The 20,433-nt window shown below is 43.5% G+C and overlaps 1 protein-coding gene across 4 annotated transcripts in view; it reads left to right on the top strand.

The window, feature by feature from the left end:
• MCF2L (MCF.2 cell line derived transforming sequence like) overlaps positions 1–20,433 on the top strand; it is a 168,206-nt gene that overhangs the window by 31,715 nt on the left and 116,058 nt on the right. Inside the window, exon 1 of one of the 4 annotated variants that reach the window (XM_086610775.1) lies at positions 4,069–4,147. The exons of the other annotated variants lie outside the window; for them this stretch is intronic. Coding sequence (XP_086466901.1) covers positions 4,069–4,147 — 79 coding nt within the window. Of the gene's footprint in view, positions 1–4,068; positions 4,148–20,433 lie in introns of those variants that run through there. 4 annotated transcript variants of the gene reach the window in all.

Here is a 20,433-nt window from a genome sequence, read left to right as displayed (position 1 = left end):
TTCAGAAACTTCACTTACAGATTCATCAGAATCTGGCAATACTTTTTCCTTCCTTTCTACCGTCCATTTCTGCATTACATCATATACAGTTCCCCAAATACGTAGCAGACCGGTCAGGTTCTTTCATCCAAATACTGTTTCATAGATTAGCTTATCCCCTAGCTGCTTCCACGCTTCTGAGCTAAAGGGGGTGTTGAGGTCGGTCAGGCATTCATGCTCTGCCGCCCAATCTAACAGCTCACAGAGAGCTGCAATTGTCATTGCAGGTTTGAGAATGGAAAACATCATGCTTTCTTTTGTGGAGCTTTGTCCCATCATTCTAATTTGCAGTTCGTCCCTTGGAGCCCCGTGTACAGAAGCACGTACCTTCAGATCTTAGTTGTGGCTGGATCACGTCGGGGTCACCAGTTGTCACAGCTGGAAGGCTTCAGGCGGCTCCAAGCAGACCAATGTTCTAATGCAAAGGCTTTAGGCTCTACTCTAAGGAAGGCCCACACTCCTCCAAGGCTCAGGAGGAAATGCCTCACCCTTAGGAGTAAACGCCCTGCCTTAAATAGTCAGGAGTCACATGGTTTGCTAGATGGGTCAAGGCTATTGGTCACTTGACCATCCATCTCCCAGAGTGATTGGCTGAATGCTACAGCACCTGTTTCAAGGTAACTTTCCCAGTGTAACGAGCTACAGGTGTTTCTTAGTTAGCCTGCATAGGGAAAGAACTTTCACAGGATGCTGCAGCAGCCAAAAGGTTTCCCCACGTGGGACTAGTGAAGATTTTTTGGTAGAGGTGGTAACGCTAGCAGAAGTTAAAAATCAGAATTCCAGAAGAAGCTTGAATTTTTCAGTAAAAACAAAATATATGTATTAAAAATAACCACATTTTACCTGAAAAAATGAAAACATCTCCTATTGTGTTTACAGACTCTCAGTGTTAGAACTGGACATCAATCCTTTTACTCTGAAATTTTGATTTAGCACGAGATGCGGGGCTGAAATGGCATGTTTAACTCCCTAATATGATTGTCGTGATGACCTGCAGAGGTGTCGGGTGTCAAGTACAAACTTCAGGAGAAGTGAAATTGCAGTAGCTTGTCCCTGAGCTATGCTGATGCTGTTATTTCCACCACTGCACAACTATTTTGATTCCCTAGGTAGATGACAGTAATATACCGGTTTGGTATTTGTAGCAAGAAGGCTCAGTTGGCTCCTCTTGTTAAGAGTTGATTTTAATTAGTTTAAGGTCTGTTTCTTTACTCTGACTCAAGGTTATACGTGAAACCATGGATGATGTGGTTAGATTCCAGTTTCAAACCAGCAGAGATTCTAATCCTGCATTCCGTGGTTAAGTATATTGAAAATACTGCATCTCTGTTTCCTGAGTAGAGAAACTACGCCTAAGCTTGTTACTGTATCTCTCCAGACAGGGCCGCCTGATATCCATGAATGAACATGATTAAACCAAGTGTATGATTACAAAAAAAAACAAACCAGTCTTAGGTAAACTAACAGTCCAGCTAACTGAAACCTTCGCTTTGATGTTCTGCTCATGCGTTGAATGTTGTGAATTTGTTTGAAGGTGTAGGAAGTACATATAAAGTGGTGATGTTGGTATAACTGAGGTTTAACTGGCATGTTAGAGTTCTCCATTCATTTTGCACAAGTATAAATAGATATTATGTGCATGTGATCCAGAAAGTTAACTGGCCAATACGATAAAATTCACCAGTACATTTATGTCTTGCTTTAATTTGCTATTTCACTGAGAGCGCACTAGAAAAAGATAGACCTTATGATATAAGAGAGATGTAAGTAGTTTGCCAATTCTCTGAGGAAAATATGAATCATAGAATCATAGAATGGTTTGAGTTGGAAGGGACCTCAAAGATCATCTAGTTCCAACCCCTCTGCCATGGGCAGGGAAACCCTCCACTACACCAGGTTGCCCAAAGCCTCATCCAACCTGGCCTTGAAATAACAAGGACACTGAGACAGGACACTCGGGGAAAGCTGGGATTGAACTAGCATCTTTTACTGCAGTAGATGCTTATGAATGAGTAAGTCTCCTGCACTTCTTGCTGCACTGGGAAATAGTGTCACCTTACAAGTGAACTTTGCTGTTCTGCGTACACTAAAATGCCTTGGGCCGTTAACTTGTTGCACTCAACAAGTCCCATTGACATCCTCACATCCGGAGTTCTCCCTGGGCTGTCTTTGGACATGGATTCTGTCCCCAGCCTTTGTTTCAAAACAAGCCTCAGCTATCCATACGCACCCATGGACTTGCATGCCTTTTCTAGTTCATTTTGCTCCTGGTTCACCACCTGAGTGGCCAGAGCCTGACCTCGTGGTCGTGGTCCTGCTGCAGATCACTTGTTCCTTTGCAAAAATGCAATCTTAAATGGCAGTCAGATACTAACAAAATACTCTTTACATTTAAAGTTCCTATAGGTGCTGTATTTCCATGGTAATACTTTGTTATGGAAAAGCTTGACTGAAGACTTAATTTTTTCATTTCTGTTAATATAGAAATGGAAATATGTATGACTCTAGCCATATATACTGCATGGAGCTGCTGTAGGCCAGTCATAGTTGAAGTGGAAATGATTTTTATAGATGAATATTTAAATATGATCTCAATTAATTTTATTGACCGAGGAAGCCCAGATAGATTGATGGGTCCTGTTAATTTTTTTTTTTTTTCAGTTCATGCCCTCCCTTAATGTTGTTGTTAAGAGTTATGAACAAGTTGTCATAGATATCCACGTATTTTCCGGAAAGGACTGCTGCTTTTTGCCTGCTGGATGTAATCTGTAGAAAAGAATCTTTATCCCAGATAACACAGTGTAGTCCTTTTAAGCATACAGGAAAACATCCCATTTTCTTTTAGCCGTAGATAGCCATTTATTTGTTTTAATGGCTAAAATACAAGAGGACATAACTAAAACCAGTAGGATGGATAGAAGACTGGGAGAATTCAGCTGACCATTGGCAAAAACATGCCAATAATGCCAATAAATAGTTGTCAGCGAGGTAATCTTGCAAAAGGAAAGTGTTAAAAGCCTCATAGTTTAAAACTTGTAAACGAGTGTGTATAAAAGCACTGTCAATCAATGAGGAGGAGCACTCATGCAGAGAGGCATTGTATGGCTTTCAGTCTTGTAGGATTTTCTGTATCCCTAAAAGTTTTCCAGTGATGATGTACCCTCTATAGCAAATGGAAGTTTACCAGCTGTTAGACTTGCTTTTCCTAGTTACCTCCTGCAGCAGTTCCCTTGTGTATACTCCATACACCTTGTGGGGTCCACAAATCCTGACTCTAAAACCCCTTTGCCTAAGGGAAAGGGAAATAGTTACAGAGGCTGCTGTGGCACAACATTGAAGCCATCGGGCTCCTCCAGATACCCCAGAAAATGGCTGATCTTGGCGTTTAAAGGAAACGTGAAGTCCTCAGCCCTCAAAAATGACCATTTCAAACCGAACGTGAAGGCGTCGTGCGGGCGGGTGGGAGCAGCCTGGCCTTGGCGCGGTCAGCAGGAATGCCTTTTCCCCCGCAGCGACTCGCCCTGCAGCGGGCTGGCGAGAAGGCGGGAAGGAGCCGGGCGTTCCCCGAAGCCTGCGGATGGGGGGGGCTCTGCGAGCTCTGACTGCTCGCCCACCCTTCGCCGCGCTGCCGGCGGAGCGCAGCCCTTCCCAGCGCTCGCCGCGGGCTGGAAGAGACGCCGAGACGTCGGCTCGTCAGCGCTTCGCCTTGATTCTGGCGTTTGAGGACTCCACTGCGAGCAAACCCGTACGCGGAGGAGGGGAGAGAAGTTCTAAGCTGTCCTACTGTCATTGACATTCACGGCTCTGGCTTCAAGCAGCTCCCGCCTCACCCGGGCGCTGCCAGGAGGGAACGTGGGCTCCTGCCTGCCTTTGTGCCGAGGGGGATCCGTGGGGAGTGATTGAAATGCAGGGCTGCGAGGCGCTGCTGTAGTGGTCTGGTTTGGGGGTGGGTTTTTTGCCCTCCCCCCCCCTTCATTCTTGGAGCAGGGGGAGCATGTTTGCTGTGGATTCTTTTTGTTTTATCACAGAATGAGACGCCGGCTGAACGCTGAAGAAATGGCCCTAGAAGAATTGATGCAAAGATTAAATGCGGTTTCCCAGTGCGCTGGTAGGAGGAGCTGCTGGTCTTAAATAATGTGTTGTGTGGCTGCTGTTAGTGATTTTGTAGGATTTACCGAAAGTCCTGGTAGTCTGACTAGCGTTCTTTATGCATGTTCCCATTAATAGGAAAGAAAACGTTAAGAGCTTTTGTCACCAGGTTCAACTTTTGTTTATATTAACACTAATTAACATTTTTACTGCTTAGATATTCATGAGGCAAGCTTTAGAAGGTCCTCTTGAATAGCTTTGGGTAGCTGCTAGCCCAGTCAAATACTCTAAATGGGTCTCGATTCCTTTTTTTATCTCAGACTCAGCTGTAGCTAAGAAGTGGGGGCAATTACGGATTTGTCTAGCAGAATGTGTCTCATATGAAGCGGTGAGAAGCCCAGCTAACTGTAAGGCACTGCAGCCAGTATTTTGGGTGGGTCTAAATTGCACTGTCTTGAGAATGAAGAGTTGAATTCGTGGTTAGATTTACACCTGTATGTATGGATTAAAATTGTGGCAGATCTGCTAAAATGGTTTTAGCATTGCAGAAAGTTTCTTATCATTTCTGAGAGATTTTCTTATTTTCTTGAAAATGTAAATGCTTATGTATTCAAAAGTAGAACTGAACAGCAGTGTACAGTAAGGTGATCTGTGATTAGATCTAGGAGTGTTTTCGTGGCTGTTGCTCATGCAGAGATGTAAACGTATTTCGGAATAAAAAGTTATCTGGAAAGAGAAGAGGTGGGTTTTTTGCATCCTTTGACACTGTTTCTTTTGCCTTTTATTCTTAGTCTGTTGACAGATGTCAGAAGTCTTGCATGTTCTTGTCATCTGAGGCAAATGGGTGGTTTGCAATTATTCATTGCAGTATCAAAACTTGGATTTTTTCTTCCCATTTCCCTGGTCCTCTGTTTCCTAAAGGTGACTTTTTCAGCTTTTTCAATTTCCATGTGTTACAAGGAGATAATTAGCAAGATGGCTGATGCTGTAGTCCAATGAGCAGATAGGTTAAATGACAGATGTGGAACGGACAGATTAGCTGCAGCAGTTTTCCTGGATAGGGGAAGTAGGTATGTTACCTTCTTACTAACGTTTTTTTTTGAGAGAAAACAGGACTTAATCTGATGAGAACAAGCATTAAATTACAAGTAAAGGTCACCATACGTACTGCTTTCTCCTCCTTTGTTTTTCTGATGCAGTTTTCCCCTGATTATCTTCCTATTTTCAAAACATTTCTTTATTAAATGCTTGGAGGCTTGTTTTATTGCCTGTTTTGATTTTCTGAATGTTTAAGTAAGAAGAAAGCTTGCCTGATATTTGCTAGGGCATACTGTCTTTTACAGTTTATTTTAATAATTCGTACATTATTTTTTCCATTCCCTTAAAATTGTTGCAGTAGTTTTTATGAGGCAAGACGTATTTTAATAATGCATGGTAGAATTGGTTGGGAATATGGGAGTCTTTCCTTCCTGAATTGAAGTGGAAGGAGCCTCCAGACTGGCAGGAGGTTTGCCTGTGACAGCGCCTGTCTCTCAGCTGTGCAGATGTAGGTACACTGTGACCTTCATGTAAGCCACCAGCACCTCCGAGTGCTGTTTTCACACTTGCCAGAAGGCTCTGACTGTGTGCTGATATTTCACTTGTTAAACTTGTGTATTTTTCAAAAAAAACCAGCTGTTACTTTACTGCCAATTTCATGTTCATGGGATTTAGCTGATCCCTCTCCTCCCCATTCTCTTTCTCTTTCTGCCTCTCTGTAATCCCTGAGTGGGTGTTCCCAAGCCAAAGGCACCTCTTTTCTGCAGCCAGTGGTTGTACTTATAGGTAACTGTTTCAGTTTTCCTTTTTCCTTCCCCCTCCTTTTCCTCATTCCTTTCAGGTTTCTTGGACCATTTCTCTGTTGCTGTCTCCCATTCTTGGGCTATACTCTGCCCCTGGGTCGAATTATCTGTCTGGCTTCACAAAGCTGTAGACTCAGAAACCTTTTGTAAGCAGAGATTTCCTTAACAGCCCAAGATCACATGCAGGATTTTTTCCAAGCCCATTTTTCAATAGCTCCCTGCTCGGGAGTAATTGAAATGCAAAGGTTCCCCTGGCTGCCCTGCAGCTATCCACCTTCAGGCATCAAGGGATTTTTTCCTTTGTAGGACTATTCCTACAAAAGAAGACGCTATTCATCCTCCTTTGCTTGTTTTTCTGAACTACCCAGGCCATTCCCATGTGCCAAAAGACAAGCCAGCATGGAAGAAGACCGGCCTGGCTGAACCCTGAGAGCTTTGCATGGAACTCAGGAAAAAAAAAAGAGTTTATGACTTCTGAAAGAGGGGGCAGGCAACTCAGGAGGACTACAAAAATGTCATGAGGTTGTGCAGGGAGAAAATTAGAAGGGCCAAAGCCCAACTAGGACTTAATCTGGTTACTGCTGTAAAAGACAATTAAAAATGTTTCTATAAATACATAAGCAACAAAAGGAAGGTAAAGGAGAATCTCCATCCTTTATTGGGTGTGGGGGGAAGCATAGTGATAAAAGATGAGGAAAAGACTGAGGTACTTAATGCCTTCTTTGCCATAGTCTTTAGTAGGAAAACCAGTTCTCTGGGTACCCAGCCCCCTGAGCTGGAAGACAGGGGTGGGGAGCAGAATGAAGTCCCCATAATCCAGCATGAAATGGTTAGTGACCTGCTACACCACTTAGTCTATGGGGCCAGATGGGATCCACTCAAGGATACTGAACGAGCTGGCAGAAGTGCTTACCAAGCCACTTTCCATCATTTATGGAATCATCCATGATGATTTCCATCATCAGCAGTCCTGGCTAACTGGAGAGGTCCCAGTTGACTGGAAGTTAGCAGATGTGATACCCATCTACAAGAAGAGCTGGAAGGAGAATCCGGGGAACTACAGGCCTGACAATTTGACCTCAGTGCCAGGGAAGATTATGGAGCAGATCATCTTGAGTGCCATCACACAGCATGTACAGGACAACCAGGTGATCAGGCCCAGTCAGCATGGGTTTATGAAAGGCAGGTCCTGCTTGACTAACCTGATCTCCTTCTATGACAACTTGTCCTGCTTAGTGGATGAGAGATAGGCTGTGGATGTTGTCTGTCTAGACTTTAGTAAAGCTTTTGACACCATTTCCCACATCATTTTCCTGGAGAAACTGGCTGCTCATAGCTTAGACAGGCGTCCTCTTCACTGGGTAAAAAACTGACTGGTTTGCTGGGCCCAATGAGTTGTGGGGAGTGGAGTTAAATCCAGTTGGTGACTGGTCACAAGTGGTGTTCCCCAGGGCTCAGTAGTGGGGCCAGATCTGTTTAATATCTTTTATCAAGCGTTGATCTGCTTGAGGGTAGGAAGGCTCTACAGATGGATCTGGACAGGCTGGATTGATGGGCCAAGGCCAGCTCTATGAGATTCAACAAGTCTAAGTGTTGGGTCTTGCACTCAAGGCCCCGTGCAATGCTGGAGGCTTGAGGAAGAGTGGCTGGAAATCTGCCCAGCGGAAAAGGTCCTGGGAGTATTGGTCGATAGCTGTCTGAACATGAGCCAGCAGTGTGCCTAGGTGGCCAAGAAGGCCAACAGCATCCTGGCTCGTATTAGAAATAGTGTGGCCAGCAAAACTAGGGAAGTGATCATCCCTCTGTACTTGGCACTGGTGAGGCTGCACCTCAAATACTGTGTTCAGTTTTGGGCCTCTCACTACAAGAAAGACACTGAGGTGCTGGAGCGTGTCCAAAGAAGGGCAACAAAGTTGGTAAAGGGTCTGGAGAGCAAGTCTTATGAGGAGCAGCTGAGGGAACTGGGGTTGTTTAGTCTGAAGAAAAGGAGGCTGAAGGGAGAGAGACTTTATCACTCTCTACAACTACCTGAAAGGAGGTTGTAGCAAGGTGGCTGTCAGACTCTTTTTCCAGGTAACAAGCGGTAGGACAAGAGGAAATGCCCTCAAGTTGCACCAAGGGAGGTTTAGATTGGATATTAGGAAAAATTTCTTCACTGAAAGGGTTGTCAAGCATTGGAACAGGCTGCCCAGAGAAGTGGTGGAGTCACCATCCCTGTAGGTATTTAAAAGATGTGTAGATATGATGCTTAGGGACATGGTTTAGTGGTGGACTTGACAGTGCTAGGTTAACAGTTGGACTCAATGATCTTAAAGGTCTTTTCCAACCTAAACGATTCTACCATATTGCAGACACGCTGAGATTCATCCCAGGTAGTTTTACGCATCTAAGTCAATTAGGGAAGAGGAATTCCCCTAAAATCCATGTGCACTGAAAAGAGAGAAGATGTGTCACAGTTTAACCCCAGCAACTAAAGGCCACACAGCCTCTGGCTCACCCTCCTCCACCCGCAGCGGATGAGGAAGATAATTAAAAGGGAAAACGGGAAAGAGACCCTGGGTTGAGATAAGAACAATTAAACAACAACAACAACAACAACAACAACAACAACAACAACAACAACAACAACAACAATAATAATAATAATAATAATAATAATAATAATGTGTATAATGATAATCATATACAAACAAGTGATGCACAGTGTAATTGCTCACCACCTGGTGATTGGCGCCTGTCCCGTCCCAGCTAATGATCCCGAAACAGGTAAGTCCTGATACCACAATCCTGGATGAGTGAGAGGCCCAAAAAGAGAATGAGAGAGAGAGCACTTTGAGAATACGAGAGAGCGAGTCCTTGGAACAGAGTCCCTTTCTCGTCAGCCCTTGTCTATATACTGGGCATGACGTTGCATGATATGGAATATTCCATTGGCCAATTTAGCCCTCAATCCTAAGCCTAAGTTCAAATCATAAGGGGAGTTGTGGGCCCTTTGTCCCGGCCATGCTCCCCCCCAGCCTGTTGTGCTCCTACACACTGGCAAAACATGGGAAGCTGAAAAGTCCTTGAGGTCTCAGTGCGTTATCAACATTCTTCTCATGAGTCCGAGACTAAAACCAGTACACAGACCTTTTCTAGCTGTCAAAAAGAAGAACTAACTCTGTCCCAGCTGAAACCAGGACAAGGGAGCACATTCAGAAGGGAAATCCTTCCACTTTCTGAGGTGTACTTGTCCTTCTCGTGATGGCAAAGCCTGGAGTAGCTCAGCTTCTAATCTAGTATCTCCCCAATGCCTAACGGTAGGTATGGTAAATCTAAGTTGCAGCCTGTAATATTTTTCTGTTTTACCATGACAGCCCTTCCACCTCTGGCTGCTCTCTTATTAGCAAGTCCCCCGTGTCAGTCTGGTGCTGACACAGCCTTTCTGGGCTACTTGTACAATGTGGCCACGCTAGCACTTTCCTCAGTGATCCTTCTGCTCCCTTTACTCTGTCTAAATTCGGATTTACTCACACTCCCGACCCCCATGGTAAATTACTGACCTCTCTTTCCTTACTCCCTCATGAACGTGTGACCTTCTACAGGATCCGTCGAGTGCCTTCCTCTGCTACGTTTACGAATCTGGACAGCTTTCTCTAGCAAGTCTTATTTCTCATCAAATTTTCTCTAGCAAATTATTTCTCATCTTGCTCACCTTTGCTTTATCATAGAATCATAGAATCATAGAATGGCATAGGCTGGAAGGGACCTTAGAGATCATCTAATCCAACCTCCCTGTCATGGGCAGGGACGCCTCTCAACTAGACCAGGCTACTCAAGGCTCCGTCCAACCTGGCCTTGAACACCTCCAGGGAGGGGGCATCCACAACTTCTCTGGGCAGTTTATTCCAAAGTCTTACCACCCTCCTCCAACACCTCACAGATACATTATCATCCTCTGCTTCCAGTGATATTTAGCTATTATGGTCGTAAAGATCTTTCTCTCTAGTTTAACAGTATCATCCTCTTTGTATTCCTTCTCTGACTCCTGCTCCACAGTTCAAAATGAGCTTGTCCCCTGCCCTCTTCAAACGGCTAATAAGAGTGCTGCCATGGCATCTTCCTCGGTTTTCCCACACACATTTGCTCCTCATTCCTCCCGGACACTTCCCTTCTATGAAACGGCCTCCTGGACTTGGATGACCAGACTATTGCTTTCCCTGTTTTCTCAGAAATCCTTAAAACAAAGCAGAAGCAATTTAAAGAAATTCTGTATTTCTACCTAAGTTTTTTTTCCATTATAATTGTGGGGTTTTTTTCATGAAAACTGTGACATGATTATTGATATTAAAAAAATTAATCCTAAGTTTGTCCCTGAATATTTTTTTGACAGATAATTGTGTCATTTCTGTTCATTTGGCCATAGTTTTTACTTTTCTTCCTCCTTTTCAGTTCTGTTGCTGTGTTAACTTAGATTCTCTTCCAGAAATTACTGTTTGTGGGCAGAACTTCCCCTTCTCGTGGAACAGTAGCTCAGAGGTTGAAGTCCCAGGTTATAAACAGTTCTAGTCTGGGACCTCATACATTGTCCATATTACTCTCTGCCATGGATTTTCTGCTTAGGACTCCATTTGCTCTGACAGATGCAGAAAGGACATTAAGGCACCAGCTCCTTCTGCCGGTCACTACTTAACATTTGCATTGACACTGAGCTTGGAAGCCTTGCAGTGATGGTGTTAGACATCTAATTCATGCAAATGGACAATACAGATCTGATATTCCCAGCCTTAAGCCTGCGGTAGCCCCACTAGTCGTTTCTTTCCACATTGGAATGGTGCCACTACTACAGCTACCATCTGTTTCCTCTCCTCAAACAAAGTTTTGGCACTCTGCAAAAAGAAGAAACATCTGCAAATCAAAGAAGATAAACAGGTGTGTAGTTCCTTAGTAAATACGTATGCTGTGCTAGTGTTTTAAGTACAGGTAGCATCCCCTTAGCCATTTCAGTCAGTTTTCAGTAGCTCTGGATTTTCTGTCGTATTCACAATTTAGGCCAAAACTTTACACTTCGTTTCACTGGCTTTGTCTTCTTGACAGGCAGGGTTTTGAAGTTCTCAAGGCTGGTTCACCTGTCTTGACAAATTAGGAACAGATGTAGGAGGAATGGACTCACATACCACCCCCCCACCCCCCACCCCCGCCCCGAGTGCCTAGCATCACTGGAAAGAGTTGGCTTACTGGAAGGAGCAATGAGGACACCCTCAGACACACTGAAGGGGTGTTATCAAGTTGTGGGCAGCTGGAAGGACCTGTTCTGTGTGTCCTCCCCATGCCTACTCTCTTGTGAGCTTGCCTGCTCTTTCTTCCCCTTGTAGCATCTGTTCTCGGTTCACCTGATTTTCTAGTTCGGGAACTCAAATCTTTCTCCATGTGGCAGAGTGCTCTGTGTGCGCGTGTTAATTTGGCAGGCAGGTCTGAGTGTGAAGGGCATCAAATTACTATTTGGCAACCTTGTCAGCTTTCTGTGTAGCTGGTGGAGTTGCAGACATCCAGCCAAGAGCTCTGAAATCAGCAGGTTGTTGGTGCATCCACTGCAGCCAGGTGGCATTTAATGGTAGTGGGGGATGCGTCTGTCTGGTATTAGCTTGCTGGCCCTGCGTTTCAGCTCTCCTGCTCCCATGTTGAACTTAGCCGTGATGGATGCCTCTGATTTCCCAGGGCATAGGGTATAGAGCAGGCATGCTCTTCCTGTCATGGGGTTTAAAATTTCAGGAATAAGGGTGGCAGCTGCAATTGAACAGACACAATTAAGCAATTAGGAGTGGATTGTTCATGTTTTCTATGAGCATATACTGTTATGGCTTCTGCGTGCACCTACATGGCGTCTGTTTCTTAGTATATTCTGGCCTCAACCAAAATCTTTATTTTGCTACTGAAACAGGTGGATCTAGTGAAACTGGTGAGAGTAAGGTTCAGAGTTGGCAGCAGTCTTGTCGTTACTAGACAGTTGCCTTTTTGGTAATCCGAGGAAAAATATTTTGATCAACATTAAGGTTGATTAAATTTGATTTTTAACCAAACTATTGTCGCTTAAAAATTGCATCCCAAAACATTTCTACTCAGTAGGGTTTTTTCTTTTTTTACATACAATGAAAAGAAAAAAAAAAGAAAATGCCCACTTGACTTTATATCCATGTGCACTTCTTTTTGAGACTGTCAACGATAATGACTTCGCTTATCATATCATCTACTCCAGTCCCTCACTGATTTCAGTTGCAGTTGCTGAACTGCAGCAGTAGGAAAATTGTAATCTGTGTGGATGTCTTTCAAGAGACAAGCAGGTGATTTGGGCAAAATAGGCATTAAACAGTAAACGATGGTACATTTGGAGTGGCTTTATGGACTTTGAGTATATGTACTTAAAGCTTGGAGAGCCAGGAAAGCCCTGCCTGGACTTATATACTTAGTAATATTAAAGAAGAAAAAAGCCTCTTCCTTGGATGCATTTTTATTATCATAGTGACTCAGAATACTTTCTTGGCAAGAGCGCCTGGCACAGCTGCCTGCCACGCTTACAACCGCAGAGAGCCAAGCTGCAGGATTACATCAGGCATATCAAGTAACAGGGAACTTCTGCAGAAAAGGAACCGCACGGCGCGGGGACAGGGATGTGATACCGAACACAGGCTGCGATGTCATCAAGGTGTTTGCTCTAAGCTGACGTGTCGAGCAAACCCAGGGAGCAGGAGGCGTTTGAGTCACTCACCTTTTGCTTTAACGAAGCAGATCAAGTGAGCTACAGAAGAGATTTGCGATTTCCTTGTTTCTGAGTCTGCCCAACAACTTCTTAAGGTTCTCAGTGTCTGAAACAATGCATTTCAGCTGGAAGTTTGAGCCTGCTGTTTTACAGTATCTGGCAAAACCATTTTCATTTTGTTTCATTGTTTCTTTTGTCTTGTCCTACTAAATATCAGCCAGATAAACTTTTATTTCAGACAAAAAGGACATGATCTTGGATGCTTTTATATGGATTAATCACTTGTAGGTCTCTTGAGGTAAGCCTGCAATACCATGTAGATATTTTGACCTCATGTACATTCTCCAGTTATGCCCATAGCTGCATAGTTTGAGCATAAGCCACCTGGCTCACCGCACGAAGGAATGTAGGCATTGTTGTTGAGGCAAACTGGTAGTCCAGCCTTTAACACTGCCCTTAACAGCACTGTGACTGCAGCCAGCTCAAGCCTTTTGGAACAGTGAGCATAAGCATACAGTCCTGGGTGTAGGTAGAAACGGGATCGTCTTGGAGGTTGACTTACTGCACAGTCTGGGCAGTTTCAGACAATAGATGGCCTCACTTACAGCAGTCTTGGATATTAGTTATATCCTCAATCTGTCGTTGCTCATCTTTCTGTGGCTCTTGAGGTTTTGTACTGATGCTTTGAATTTCTTGATGACTGATGGGAAGTGCTGTTTGGGTTGTGGTGTACCAGGAGCATGGAGCTGGCTGTTGGGCTTCCTGCATGGTTTCCTGGAGCAGCAGGGAGTCAGGCACAATGAATCCTGTGCTGTGATGGAGAGACGTTAAACTTGGTCACCCAAAAGGTGGGACTGACTGCGAGTTTCAGCATGAGAGTAAACGGAAATGGAGAAGCCTGGTGATACCAATCCCAAAATGTTTTTATCTTCATGTGAAGGCTGATGGTGTTTGAGCTTGGGAGGAGCCAGTACAACGGGGCCTTAGGCAGTTGAATCCCTTTGAGGGCACAGGGGAAGAAGGCTTCCTGGCAGAACGTGCTGCTCAAATGGTGACAAGCTAGTACGGCACAGCGCAGCGGGATACTGCCTGGTTTTGAGGATGTAGGTGTGTAATGCTGTTTGGCAGCAGTCTGACTTGTTAAAATTGATAATCTGGGCAAATTGGTGAGTTGGGAACTGCACTGCTGTGTGATAGGTAGGCCTTCGCTTTCCACCTGGGCTGTTACTTCAGGGGTGTAAGTGCTGTCCCCCTTAATGTGCTTGAGGCATTTGCTAAGTGCGGTCTTACTAAAAGTCTGTCTTCAGCACTTCATGTAGCAGACAGAAAATTTGCACCAAGCAGTGACTGTCCTAGTTCTTTTATAGTCTCAATTCGTGTTGAGCCAGAAATATATCTTCCTTTTCTTTCAAATCCTGCCTACAGCCTGATGAATTTAAAGGGAAGGTGGCTCTGCGTATGAAACAGCAGGATAACCAATATAAACAGAGAATGATGAGAATACACATAGCTGATTTTAAAAATGATTCTTCAGGCTACAACCTTTGTTAATAAAAATGTCAAACGATAAATTTCAGCCTTTCTGTAAACATTTCTGTGTCTGGCTTCTGGGCTGGGCAAACTGATTTTCTTTGGTCACTATTTTGTCCTGGGCTGCTGGTTGTCGCCTCATGTTACCCCATGTTACTTACCCAGTTGGTCGAGGTTACCTTGTGCCACATGCTTGTGCTTTAACAGCAGCTTTGCAAACCCAGCCTTGGCCTATGGAGTATGCTAAACAAACCGGCGTTCTGCGTGACTCGTGTTTCCTCTTCCTGTGTTTACCTTGCATGTGTTACTACAGGCATGATGCCTCCTGAAGCAACTGCTGTGGAAAGGCCCTGCCAAAATTTAACATTCCCTACGGCTCTGTATCTTGCTGCCACTGAGTATTTGTAATTGAATTGATTATTCCCTGTTTTCGCTATCTCAGCATTTTCAACTTTCAAATTTACTGCAGTGAAGAATGAAAGACTCATTTGGTGAATTCACGTGGAGAGATGAAAACTGAGAGTGGGTTTGTCCGATTCCCTGCTTGCCTCTAAGAAGTGCCCGAACTCTCAGGCAGGTGCCTGCTGTGCGGCAGGGCAAAACTCGCCCATCTTGGCCCCTCCTGCTGCCATATAACATATACTCCTCTCTCCAGACACAAAGTAATTCTTCTCCTGGGTTTTGTTTTCAGCTTCCAGCCGAGTCTGTAGCTTGGTTGTTACTACTCAATGGATTTAACAAAGGCAGCTTGATGCTTTCTTTCCTTAGCATTTCGCTTTTTTGACACATTTTACTCAGACATTCGGTGTATTTGTAATGGCAAAGAACATTTATATAAAGTGGTCTATTCTTGTAAAAATACTTCAGAACAAAATAAAAGCTCCCACACAAACATTCAGTGAAACAAAGTAGAGAAAAAAGCACGTTTGTGTTTGAGGGAGGTGTTTTCCCAGCTTACTTTGAGGACTATTGGACATTGGAAGAAGAGATGAGAAGAAGAAAGATGAGATAAGGAAGCAAAACAGGTATGTTTGGTTGTGCAACTTGGATAAGTATAGAGAGCTGGCAGAAACGAGGTGGTATAGAAATATTTTCTGGATGTTTTGCTCATAGATAGTCATTTAGTGGGACATGGAGCTGGGGCCCCCATAATACAATGTCTGAAACACAATAGCTTTATGTATAATAGTTGTGATGGAATATGACCTACATATACAGAATCACAAGAGTGGTGAAAATTCATCAGCATTGCTTAATTCATGCTTGAGTAGATGCCAAGCTCTAATTATGAGACAGCTCCAGTCTGCTCAGGACCCAGACATTTGCTGTGATCCTGGCACAGCTGGTTTTATTGAGGACAGCCACAGTCCAAAGTGCCCGTTCTAGATTCTGTGCAAAAGCTGCTGAGGCTGCAAGTGACCTGTGGGATGTACTTTGGAATTCTGATACTAGAGATTTGAAGGTAAAGAGAAGCAAAGAGCATCTGAGTGCAGTGGAGAGAGCAAGATGAAGCCATTCAAGTTGTTGGTGGTGTTCGAAATGGTGTCAGCAGTTTACAGAAAAGAATGGTCATTTCCACATCAGACAACCCACTTGTGAAGTAGTTTATGAAGTAAAGGTAAGAAAAAAATACAAGCCAACACATAGCATTCCCAGCTTTCTCATTGTATACTTTCTTAATTTCCTTCTGCTGAGTCTCTTCAGTGTTTCTTATGGCTAGCTCATGCTGTACTTACCTTTCAAGGACATTGCGATCTGCTTCTGACTTCAGTGCCATCATTGCTTCACAGTCAGTTCCTTTGAAAAGAGTATACCTGAATTGCTTTGAGAGCATACAGCCTAGAGCAGGAGTGGAATATTAATAGAAACAGCTTCTCTCTGTTGTTGTGTGAAGACAGAAGATGAATTATTTCAATGTGGCAGGTGGAGGTGTTTTTCAAAGCAATTGTTTACATTTTTTGAAGATCTAACAGGGAATTAAAAAGGTCCGGTAAAAGCTGGATGGCACAGAGAGCTGCCATGCATTTTGTATCAGGAGAGTGAAAGTATGCATTAAATATTATGCTAATTTTGCATGTATCTAAGTTAAAGTAGTACAAACAGTTCCCATCTAGCCTTCAGAAAATCAAGAGCAAACTTTCCTGCATTCTGTCACTGTCACCTTCCTTTTAAAACATGGAAACAGAACAATTACTCCGGGCTTTATTTGACGTTTTTTTGAAACACCCTCTCACCTCCCCTACGGTTCTTAGTGTAATGGTCTAGGACTGAATTCAGTAAAGACTCTGCCTGACATTTATATGGTGCTATAGGGAACTCTTATCAGAGCTGGTGAGAACAGACAGGATTTAAATTTTTTTCCCCTAAGGAGGGCGAGAATTCGGAGAGATCCAAGAGTGGTTTGAAGGGAAATACAGGTAATTGACACAGTCCCGACGTGCAGCTGCCAAGGCAGGAAGGGATCTGGGTGTTGCCGTTTGGCACTTGCATTGCAGAGAAGCCCCTCCTTTTCCCCGACATTCCCTCAGGAGTTCCTCTCCCATCCTTTCCCATCAAGTAGCTCCTGACTTTTTGCACGTGGACATTGCCTGATTTGCGATTTCGCTGGTGGCTCTCCAGTGTATATGGTGCCTGAGAAGGAAGGCAGGAGCAGGCAGTGGTACGAGAGAGGAGCCTTCCTGCTCACTCGTTACCACCACTGCCCTGGACTAGCAGCCTTGCTGGTTTGACAGCCGCTCTGGGAGTCTCCAGGACATGTGAGATGTGATGCATGGCTGGTATAGTGAGTTAGCCCCTTGACATTCAATAGGAGGAAATGCATTATGTAGTATTCAGGTTTAAAGATACATATGGAAGAAAAGGAAGCAAGACAACTTGTACACCCACGCTTCACTCTTTCCTAACCTGCTCCTGGCAGCAGATCAGTTGTGGAGTAGCCGTATAGGGGCTGGTTTTGTTCCTTAGCCTCTGTGGGGACTCACAAGCTTCGCTTACGTGTCAAGAAGTGGAAGGCCCACAGCTCTGCTCAGTTCCTGCCGTGTGTGCAGCTCTGTCTTGTGCAGGGAGCTTGGGCCATGCTGGGTGCTGTGCTGGGGCTTTGCAGAGCCTTCCCCCGCACAGATCTTGCCCTACAGCCTGTCCAGGTCTGCGAGGGCCGTACTCGCCATCAGGGTCCCTTCATCCCATTGAGCTTGGAGCACACCACAGGCAGCTGCACTGACTGTGATTTAACAGAGTTGTGAAGTACTCGGGAAGAAGTTATTTAAAGTATTAGATTTAATCTTATAGCATCATTAATACCAGAGATCTCAGGCTTTGAAAATTGCCATTGCATTCATGAAATAGTTAGGGAGGAAAAAAACTTACTTTGTGCTATTTATACCTTTAGAAAGGAATTTTTTGAGGGTCAAAGCCTGATTTTGAAAGTGTGTTGCTAATAACACATTAGGCAATGAACTAGTAAGTTAGTAAGCTATGAGTAAACAAAACTATATTTGTTTTAAAGGCTGGTCATCTGCTTTGCGCTATTTTTGTTATTGGGTATGGTGCTGCACAGCGTGCCAGGCCCTTTGCAGATGAGCTATACCGCACTCGACAGCTCCCTGCCTCAAGTAACTTGTTATCTGTATTAGACACGGCAAAAAAAGAAACGTCAGACAAGCGTGGTGGAACTGATGAGGGAGGAACATTCTCAGCAAGAAATAAGGTCAGGCGCATCACTGCACAGTGCCTTCAGTAGGCTTCAAGCAATTTTTCTAGCTGTGCCTTCTCTTATTTGGGAGAGCAAGGTGTGTGTGCCCCATGCTATCTCTTGGCAGGTCCTCTGCTTGCAGAGGTGGGAGTCCTGTTGCCGTTCCTGCCCGGCTCAAGTCACCTGGCTTTCCTTTCCTATGGATGGGGTGGGTTGGGAGGGAGCAGGGCAAGGGAGGGCTTGGCACTTGCACCTCCTCCCCTGATAAAGTCAGGGCATGGCTAGGATGGGAGACCGGGGCAACAGCAATCACCCTCACCTTGTTTCATCCGTAGGTAGCCTGTGTGGTTCTCTTTGATGATGGCTGTAGGTAAACCTGGATATCTGGGGCTGTTACCTGGTCTTCTTGGTCAGTAAACAACTGAAGTTATGTTATGAACAGGAAGATATGAAATAATAGTTTTGCTCTAGTGTTTTAGTTTTCATTTTTGTAACATTAAAAAAAAATGATTGGAAATGGCATAAAATATCACGTTTCACAATGCTTAATGCAGAACTGTGGTTTTGTACAATGTAAAGTCAACACTTGGTTAGCTTGTTAGGCCCTGACAGATGTTAGATAGTCAACAAAACTGCAGTTTACCCAAACAAAAGCTTCTAATGTCAAGCGGTAGTTTGACTGCTAGTAATAAACCACACTACTGCGCCTACTAAATTAGGCCAGTTTAAAAAAAACAAAACCAAAACCCAACAACAATTTTCAATAAAGTTTTTGATTTTTGAAGCTCTTTTAAAGCGATTGATCCCAAACCACTTTGCAAGCACATCTTTTGCCCTAGTTTGCCCTCAGTATGTGGATTAGAATGTTTTCCTTATTAGAGCTTTAGCCATGTTTGTAATGAGAAGGCAGTTTTCTGCTAAAGCTGTCAGCAAAAAGGAAGAAAGCAAATTTCAGTGATGTTTTTGCAAACTGGAATTGATTCTAATATACTTCACTACTAAAAGCAAAATTTCAACCAACTTCTGAGAAATGTTCATTGGATTTTATTTTTTGTCAAAAATAATTTTGTGTAGCAAAAAAATTTTCTGTTAATAAAAAAAAATTGCTGGAAATTTGTCATTAGCAGTACTTAGCAAAACAGTATTGTTGAAGCAGAGGAGACTTTAATATTCTTGTGAATGCAAATATAATATGTATCTTATTTCTATATCATAGAATCATAGAACGGTTTGGGTTGGAAGGGACCTCAAAGATCATCTAGTTCCAACCCCCCTGCCATAGATGCCATATTCAGAATCATGGAAGCCTATGAAAAAGATTATCTTTTCTTTTACTGCAAAGATAATGTAAAGTATGTCTGAATAACCAAATTATTATCTAAAATTGTTCTTTCTTTCATTTCTAAAAACAGGTTAGACACATTAGACTGTGCTGGAAAAATAAATAAATCATGACTCTTTCTGAAGGCAGCTGACAGCATAATAAGTTATGGAAAGAACCTGATTTTCTGTTTTATAAAACTGTGTCATAGGATGCATGACTGAAAAGCAAAATATACTTGAGGAAGTAATGGAGCTGCTTGCATGCTGAAAAAATTGCCCAACACTGACGAATTCAAAAGTCGTGCAGTTGAGAAGATTATCCCGTGTGAAGAATCAGCTCCATTTTGTAGTTACAGACTATTTATTCCTTTCAGCCTGTTGTCATGTAATTTGCACCAGCTTTATCTGGCCATCAGTTGCCTCAGCAACAACAATTAATCACTTAAATTCAACTTTATACTTTCTTTAAAAAATAATGTCAGGATTTGATATACTTTTTCATGAGTGTGAGCGTAGTATCACACTGTACTTGTTTATGAATACTGGAAAATTGGAAAATAATGGCCTCATTGGCTTCATGCAGGTGACGTTTGCTCTTTTGGAAGTCCTGGCCTTATGACCTGTTTGCATTTATTGTGAAATACCTTCCCAGCCCACCTCTAGATAACTTGACAGAGGTGTGGAAGGAGCCCTGTGCCAAAGCACTAGTAAATACTGTGACTGATCGCAATGTAGACAAAAGATGCCTCCGTAAGCACATCATTTCTCTTAGCCTTGCTTCCATTTAATTGAGGAATTCAAATATCTAGATAGAGAAAATTATTTTGTATGGCATTTTACTACAGGCAGGTATTCGCACAGGCCGATTTTAGTCTCATAAGGATGATATGAGCTGCCTTCTACAGTGAGTGGAAAGGGACAGTGTCCTCCGAACACCCATCAGTGCAGAATTCAGCTCCTCTGAGCTGCATCTGGAAGGGGCTTCTCTGTGTCCATCCTGGACATTATTAAGCATTATTGCTTAAATAATTAAGCATTATTAAGCATTATTGCTTAAACTAGAGGCAAAGATCTGTAAGATCGTGTAACAGTAGGTAACTCACCAAGGTGTTGTGTTTTACCACACTTGATTAAAATTTGTGTCCCTAAGCAGTCAATACTTGTAATGTCAAAATAAGCTGTAA

This window comes from Tauraco erythrolophus, chromosome 1 (genome assembly GCF_009769465.1).
Source record: "Tauraco erythrolophus isolate bTauEry1 chromosome 1, bTauEry1.pri, whole genome shotgun sequence".
Classification (NCBI taxonomy): domain Eukaryota; kingdom Metazoa; phylum Chordata; class Aves; order Musophagiformes; family Musophagidae; genus Tauraco; species Tauraco erythrolophus.
The sequence above is the reverse complement of the archived record's forward strand: the minus strand, read 5'-3'. Positions and strand labels throughout refer to the sequence as shown.